The sequence below is a fragment of the Zea mays genome, chromosome 1, assembly GCF_902167145.1.
Source record: "Zea mays cultivar B73 chromosome 1, Zm-B73-REFERENCE-NAM-5.0, whole genome shotgun sequence".
In the NCBI taxonomy this organism is placed as follows: domain Eukaryota; kingdom Viridiplantae; phylum Streptophyta; class Magnoliopsida; order Poales; family Poaceae; genus Zea; species Zea mays.
Window position 1 is genome coordinate 227,577,987 of NC_050096.1, and position 8,472 is coordinate 227,586,458.

An 8,472-nucleotide genomic window follows, 5' to 3' on the forward strand; every position below is an offset into this window, starting at 1 on the left:
CCTTAAGCAACTAAGACCAAAACATGACTCCATGCCAAGTTTCACTATTTTTTGACCATATTTACTATTTATTTACTTTTTCTAGCTAGAGAAGGCAATTAAACCACAGAAATTAGTAAATAATCCTAAAAATGGACACCTATGCATGAAGTAAGTTTGTAAAGGTTAGATGAACAAAAGATACAAATTTGAGATTATAATTTCATATAAACTTGTTTTACATACTTATAGGCCAAACGGGGAACATACAAATAGTTTAGTTGCCTTTTACTTCACATGAGATACGACATAGTGTAATGGTAATTTGGTTGTCACACTGCGGGAGGTTCCATGTTCGATTCATGCCTGCAGCGCAGTTAAGGAACCTGTTTTTTTGGATTTTTAGACAGAATCATGTAACGTCCATTTTTTTGCATTATGTCTCATTTTTTTGCAGTATGTATCCTGAATCAAATCTCATGACACCAGAATTCAAATAAATTTGTCTCCCACTAGAGTTAACACTAAAAGATCATGGCACACAAATTCCACACTAGAATGCCATCACATACTCATCACAACAAGACCCTGATTCAATCGACACATTTACCACCACAAATGTCCATCATAGATTCAACATCACAAATATTCAGCACAGGTTCACCATGAATCCCATATTTAGCGCTTACAATTATAGTTCATCACAATGAAAAGGAATAGAATAAAAATCATAGAAACATAAAAGGCTCCAAACATCTTCTTCAACTCAACCATATTGTCCTTTATCTTCTTCAACTCGACCATGTTGTCATTCATCTTCTTCAGTTCGGCAGCAAATTTGTCCCAGTTCGTAGTCACATCTGCTCGTTCATCCCACATATTAGACGCCATCATCTCCCCAAAGCCACCCACCACCCCTGCCCCTTCAAGCATCTTGACATAATCGTTCATCCACATGAAAAAATTGCATATTTTAACAACCTAAACAATCCAAATAGGGGTTCACAATTCAGCAATAAGCACAAAAATGAAATCAATCGTAATGGATAAAACAAGGATGGACCTTATTATCTCGATATGACTTGCTTTCACACTTCACGAACTCTCGACCAAAGTTGTCGTTCTCCCACCTTTTCGATCTTAGTCTCATGAGCGACTCTGACCTTTCGCATTTGGGGCAGCGGATCAGCGACACTGGACCATAACTGGGCCATCCTTGTCCTCCATTGGAGGAGCCGCTTGCCCGCGACATGCGTGAATCCATGCTAGTAAACACAAACAGTTTAGCATTTGAGTTAGCAACAACTGTTATATCGCAACAATGAGTTAGCAACAACTGTTATATCACAAACAATTTAGCATTTGAGTTAGCATATATACGGTTCCTAGGTTCCCAGGACTCGCAATCGACAGGACCAAAATTAAAGGTTAAATGGGTACCCAAATTAAATCCGTCACTGATAGGAACATGCCGCCTATCCAGCAAGGATCATGCTTCGGGGGCTGTGGCGAGGTGTACGGGGATTTCATTGCCGCTGGCAATTGGAAGGTAATCCACTTGACTTCTCGTTTTATCGGACGCCAGTGATGCTACAATGTTGTTATAATTGGAATTATCTTGTTTGTGTGACTGTTAGCCGGTTGTATCAGACACATATACTTTCTCCAGTTTAGAAATACAACTGCATCCTACAACTGCAACCACACACACTATCCAAGTTCCTACAACTGCAACCACACACACTGCAACCACACACCCGACGCCCTCAAGCACAAGTAAAGTAACAGCAAGCTTGAGGAGGATTATTGTAGTAGCTAATTAAGCACAAGTAAAGTAACACCCGACACCCAACGCCGCCCTATCTTTTTCGCAGTGTTGTCTGCAAGCTCAGAAACAGCAAGCTTGAGGAGGAGAAAGTGACTTACGTCGCGGGTGAAGTTGGTGCTCGTGCTCCCAAATCACGTTCGTACAGGATTTGGGTTTGGGGAATTTTGGATGGAGAGGGGTCGCCCACTTGCAGGTCACGGTAACGGCATCAGAGTCACGGAAACGATGGCCAAGCAGTGTTCTGATGTTTTTTTTACGCGTGGGAGGGTAGAAACGAGGAGTTCCTCAGACTAGTGGCAAAACTGAGCACATGGTCACAACTATGTCACCCATGTAAAAAACCCTTTTTAATACTCTTTTGCTCTTGGCGCTGCCCTTTCTTGTGCTCCTGGAAGTGGCTTTGCAGAGCGAATTGCAAACCACAGCACTAACCTTCTCTGAAGTCTGTATGGATTAACTGCAGTTAACATGGATGCGCTCCTAACTTCTCTGAAAATGGACGGTGCCTTGGATTACACCGGAAAGTGAACCCTTGAGGGCTAGTTTGGGAACCACATTTTTCCAAGGGATTTCCATTTTATCGAGGGAAATTAGTTTATTTTCCCATGGGAAAATAGAAATCCCATGTGAAAATGTAGTTCCAAAACTAGCCCTGAAGGAAGGGGTGGTAAAATTCACATAAAAGGCCTGCACACATTACTTTATATCCGGGTGAAATCATTGCCTCTTTACCTTAACACATTACTATTTTGTTTGTCTTCCAGATTTTAGTTATTGTTGCAACGAAGAGACTCACTTAGGGCTTGTTCGGTTAGCTCTCAATCCATGTGGATTGGGTGGGATTGGATGGATTTGAATCCCAAATAAGTCAAACTTCTTAAGAATTTTTTCCAATCCCATCCAATCCATGTGTATTGGGAATAACCGAACAAGGTCTTACACGGCAGGTCTGAAAACTTGCCAGGATTAGGCCCTGATGACCTGACTCGTAAGGACAGTACTAAACTTGTTTAAACCGTTCAGTGTAGGCCCCCAAAACGTGCACACATTCTCTACACTCTGAAAGAACAAGTTACAACAATCAGACACATAGAGTGTGTCAAACACTCAAACGTAGGATTTTTTTTGATCCTAGACGGATAGGGGTAATGAGCCCATTAACCATCTAAGACATAGTTTGGTTTTCACATTTTGCTGCAATTAATAATTTGTCTGATTTTTTTATCACAGCAAATTTCCTTTATCTAAGGGAGTGTTTGATTCGGCAGCCAGTTGAGACTGAACAGGGAGTGGCTTCATCTGAAAAAAATTGGAGAGCCCGATAATTCAACATATGAGTACAATATTCCTTTTTATGAGTCACTCTACCTTATATTAAATAAATCCAAATGACAATAAATTAGAAGTGAAACGGTTCGTTCCATCGTACTTCGGAACTAAAACACCACCTAAAAGAAGGATGAGGAAGCCATTACACGTGCTCTACCATTAATCTAGAAATCCCTAGTTCTCTATTTGTTTCATAATGAAAAATGATTTACTGGTCTATCTGACCACGTTTAACGAACCACCTATCGAAGTTTTTCACCTAGAAATGCACTTTCAAAGCTGATGGACCAAATCGGCACAGATTGACCAGGACTAACGATGCATTTCACTGTGTTCCTTGTATATGATGGCTGGGAAAATGGATAAGAAAAAAAAACAAAAGAAATGTAAATTGGGCTGTAAATGGTTTTGTTCCTTGGACCAAGACGTGGCCCAGTATGGCCGTTATCCACGTGATGTTTAGGATCAAATAGACTTCATGCCCAGTATAGCTGTAAATGGTTTTGTCCCTAAGGGGATGTTTGAATGCACTAGAACTAATAGTTAGTGGCTAAAATTAGTTGAGGCATTCAAACACCTTAGCTAATAGTTCAGATATTAGCCGTTTTTGGTAAATTAGTTAGTTAGGTAGCTATTTATTAGCTAGCTAATTCCACTAACAACTTTTAGTCAACTAACTACTAGTTCTAGTGCATTCAAACACCCCTTGTTGTATCATTCCGATCATTCGTTATTATCGTGTCTAAAAAGGTTTTTTCATGCAAAAAATACATTGCCAAGACAAAACAAATAATATAATTGTTAGATTTGTGAATAGAGATATAGCTGTTGTTTCTCTTAAAACAGGGGTGGATTAGAAGTTTTATATTGTCTTAAGGGGTATTTAAATACACAAAAGCTTATAGTTAATTGACTAAAAATATGCTAATAATGGAACTATTAGTTAAACTGTTTTGATATTTTCAACTAATTTTAGCAGCTAATTATTAGCTCTAGTATATCCAAATATAGCCTTAGTTATTATCTCTACTACATCTGAACCTTTGTCTATAATACCTCATGCGATCTCACATGTGGAATCACAGCATGAATCCGTCACTTACGGCATGTTTGGTTACAAGCCCGCAAGCAACCAGCCATGCGCAGCCAGGCCGCTCAAATTCCGGCGTTCATACGCATGCAGTTAGATGCTCTCAAGATAAGTTATTTTGTATCTGTTCATATAGCCCGCGTCTTTCATGTACAGGTAACTAAACATGTGCTGTGATAAAGTGAACGCAAGCGATGGTGCAAGATGAGACTATACAGACAAATACAATCAATCAGACGGGTTAGTCTTCACCCAAACACTCTGCAGTTATTGTTAACACATGCAGTTATTGTTGAACACAGGCAGATCAACACTCTGCTGCTCTGGCTGACTGCTGTATATGTATGGCTATACGAATGGAAAACAACGAGAAACAGTTTACTCTCTACTCTTTGCACTGACACTGAAGTTCTGAGATCGGACCATTGGATTCGTGGCTCTACAAGAAAGGCCATCCGAGGTCACCTCGATGACTCGATCAGCTGTTAAACCTTCGGCAGTTGAGCCTGACTTCCCCTTGCCTCCCCGTGAGAACGTTGACGTTCCCCAGCCTCACCATCGACTTCGCGAACTGCCTCCGGAAGCTCCCCGGCAGCGTGGCGAACATTGCCGCGATCCTGCGGGCGACGCCGGAGGACGCGAGCTCCTGGTCGATCTGCAGCACGGCTCTCCCCGCGAGCACGCTCGGGTACAGGGCGTTGTCGAGGCCGAACGGGCCGAGCGGCGCGACGAAGTTCATGGGCACGACCGCGTCGCGCGACTCGTTCTGCGGCGGCGGGCACCGGCGCCGGAGCGCGGCCAGCAGGCCGGGGTCCATGGCCGGGTCGGACTCGCAGGTGCGGTTGTAGCCGTAGAGCCTGCCCATGATGAGCCCGCAGTGGCAGAACCCCATGGTGTGAGAGCCGAGCAGGGCGGTGAGGTCCACCACGCCGAGGCCGGCGGAGCGGAAGGCCGACATGGCGTCGGCGAACGACGCGGAGGGGCCAGGCAGGCTCACCTCGGCGGCGCTGGACACGGTGCCGTCCCTCCTCCCCGTGGGCACCTCGTACCGCACCTTCCCCGCCATCGCCGCGGCGTCCCTGGCGGCCAGCGCCACGATGTCGGCGCACGACACGACGCCCGGGCAGGTCCTCTCGACCGCCGCCTTGGCGTCGTCGATCACGTCCAGCATCCGCAGCGTCAGGTTCGGCGGGGCATCCTTCTCGGCGGGGTGGCCGGGCGTGCTGTCGATGAGCACGGAGCCATCGCATCCCTGGTGGGTGGTGCACGGAACCATGCACACACGGCATCAGATTATCAGAATCAGACCGAGGCGACGAAAATGTGGGAGCGTGCAGCAGTCCAACATACGTACCCTGACGAAGCAGTCGTGGAAATGCAGGCGGATGAGCGCGGGGAGCACGGAGCGGTCGTGCGCGGCGCGGCGGCGGACGGCGCGCCGGACGATGGCCTCGGCGCGGGGGCACGACCGCGCGTAGAAGTGCAGCTGCACGGCCGCGGCGGCGTGCACCGCGAGCGCCAACAGAAGCAGCAGGGAACGACGCGGCGGCAGCAGGGCCATGGTCTGGTGACGACTGACGATGGTGATGGCCGGTCGGTGGCCGTGGGGAGATCGATGTACGTTCGTTCTCGGGATCGGATGAGCGCGCATGGCTCCGGTTTTAGAGATGGATTTGGTAGAGTTGGGTGCACTCAAGGGCGCCTTCGTTAATGCATGGGCTTGCCTGGAACCTGCTGCGTCCGCCTCGAAATGCTAGCGACAGTTCACTCTGCATGTAGCAAACCACATGCCATGCCACTTGCCACCCCGATGCAGACTGCAGGGCGGTGCCTGCATTCGGAGTAAAAAGGGCTGAAACATCAACCTTTTCATATCTGGCATTGGCAATCAACCCGGACGGTGGCACAGCAGATCGGTTGGACTGTCGACTGGTCGCGGCGGGCATTATCGGTAGGCATAGCCATTTGGTTATTCCGTTCCGTTCGATTCGGTTTCTAGTTTTTTTTAGAAAAAATATATTCTCAGAAAACTAGAACCGAAATATGTACATAATTAGACTGTCTCCAACCATACTACCTAACATTAGAGATGAATTCAACAATCTGTGTCACGCTAGAGCATAAGGTCGAGTACGCATCGGAGTTATTAAAACCTGAGTTGGTTTGGACCGCCGTCCGCGTTTTACGGGATGTTCGCCCATCACAGGCCGACGCGTGGCGGAGTCGCGGACTCGATTTTTTTCTCCAACCTGGATATGAGTGGTGTCGTGTTCGTGTCCTCTCTCCTGAACTCTCTCCCATCTTGCTCTCTCCATATCACTTCCCTCGGGATCCGTCGTCTCCCTCTTACCGTGCCTCTGTCCTCTGCTCGCCAATTCCATACGGCGGCTCCGCGCTTCCACTCTCTCGGTGCTGCTCCCTAGCCCCAGACGGCACACCCTTTCCTCCTGGTTCTTCAACTGCATATTTCCAGGAGGGCGACCCCGTGAGCGTGGTGCAGCACGGGCGTGGACCCTCTGAGGCATCCAGTCGCGGCCGCCATCTCTCTCCTCTCTTGTTCGGCGCAGGTGAGCAGCCGGTTGCTTTGATTTGGGTGGCCCCGTCCCATGCTCAGATCCAGGCAAGCTTTGAATGGTGCTGCTCTGTTTGCTACGTCTATCCAGGCCTATGCTAATAGGGATCCTAAAAGAATATCCTTTGTCCTTAAAAATACACCAAATATTTCTGTTAGAAAAGCTTATACACAATACGATGTTCGTATATTTTGAATAAGGGAAAGGTTACTTGACTTGACAGAATCATTTTACAATGAAAACTGACAGCAAACTGTACCAATACTAGCACATGTTATATGTGTCAATCGAAGTAATCGATTCCGAAATCTTCCACATGCAGATTTTTGGTTCAATGCTTGGAGTTTCACCTGGATTTATTTGCTAGGAAGGGCCCATGGTACATACAGGGGCATGCATGCATTGCCAACATATAAATTTATTTACTGTATATTTATCTGCAAATATACGTATAACCATGATGTTTTTGTTTATGTGAAACTTATGCTGCCTTATAGAATCTATATGGCGCCCGATAGGGCGCAACTGATTCTAATTTGCAACATTCTTCAACGCAGAGGCATGTTTGGTTCGTTACCTCAATTCTCACGCTTTGCCTAAGTTTTCTGCCTAAGGTTAGTTATTCAATTCGAACGACTAACCTTAGGCAAAGTGTGGCACATTTAGCCACAAACCAAACATGCCATAGCTTCACGCGGGAACTCGCTGCTCTCTTCGGCCTCCCCTCCCGACAGTTGGTTTGCCACGCTTTGAGTCGTGGGTGTAGAGGACTCAGTTTTAGGTGTCGAGGGGTCGAGCAGAGCACCATAGATACGTATTTAGTTTACATAGTCCGTTGGAAGCATTTTCCAAGCGCTACAGTGTTACAAGGCCAGGCAATTTGTGTATGCGTATTATATTGGCTACTCGGTCGGAGATAACCTTAGGATAAGACTGAACCGAAAATTTAGTTTCGGTTCCTAACTGGATAGACTGAAGTTTAGTAAAAATACCAAAACAATATAATTTAGAGTTTAGCAAAAGTGCGTAGATGACCGGACGGAGGATTAGGATTAGAGATGTGGATGGATTAATTCAGAGGGGTTGTGTGCTTATATACTTAGGATTCGGGAAGTCTATATTGAAATATGTCTAAAATTCTATTGTGCTTCTATTATATTTTGTTTTTTGGTTAATCCAATTTTCTGAGATTTAGAACAGAAATTATCTAGTTTCTTTTGGTTTTCTAAAATATGGAACCATGATTCTTAATGGTTAATTCGGTTTCGGTTTCGATTAATTTGGTTCGGTTTTTTTGGTTTCGATTTATTTTTGCCTAGGACTAGTTATAGCTGCGGTGGGATTGGATCGAATCGCAACATGACGATTACTATAACGGGGCGTTTGGATCCCTTCATTTTAAAGGAATTGAAATTCACTCAATAAAGTAACTTATTTAGTTTGGAATTTGGCATTCCACCACTTTCCAAAGTTCAGATATAAGCCTATCTAAAATTCATAGGGTTGACGATAGGAAATGATTTTATGCATGATTAGAATTTGTTTCTAATCTGTAACTTACATGACACTTTTCGTTCTACTCCTCTATAATAAAAATGTAGCACATAAATATCTAGGATATCTTGCTAATAATAGTATACAAATATATTTTATATAAAAATGAATTAGCTTAA

The 8,472-nt window shown here is 45.0% G+C and overlaps 1 protein-coding gene across 1 annotated transcript; it reads right to left on the reverse strand.

Annotated features, from left to right (window-relative positions):
• Nucleotides 1-4,421: 4,421 nt before the first annotated feature.
• LOC103645320 (peroxidase 57) lies at nt 4,422-5,787 on the reverse strand. The gene is made up of 2 exons (XM_008668393.2): nt 5,581-5,787; nt 4,422-5,478 (listed from the first exon to the last, which is right to left on the reverse strand). The coding sequence occupies exons 1-2, from the start codon at nt 5,785-5,787 to the stop codon at nt 4,705-4,707; spliced, it is 981 nt and encodes a 326-aa protein (XP_008666615.2). The 3' UTR covers nt 4,422-4,704.
• Between the last annotated feature and the right edge of the window lie 2,685 nt (nt 5,788-8,472).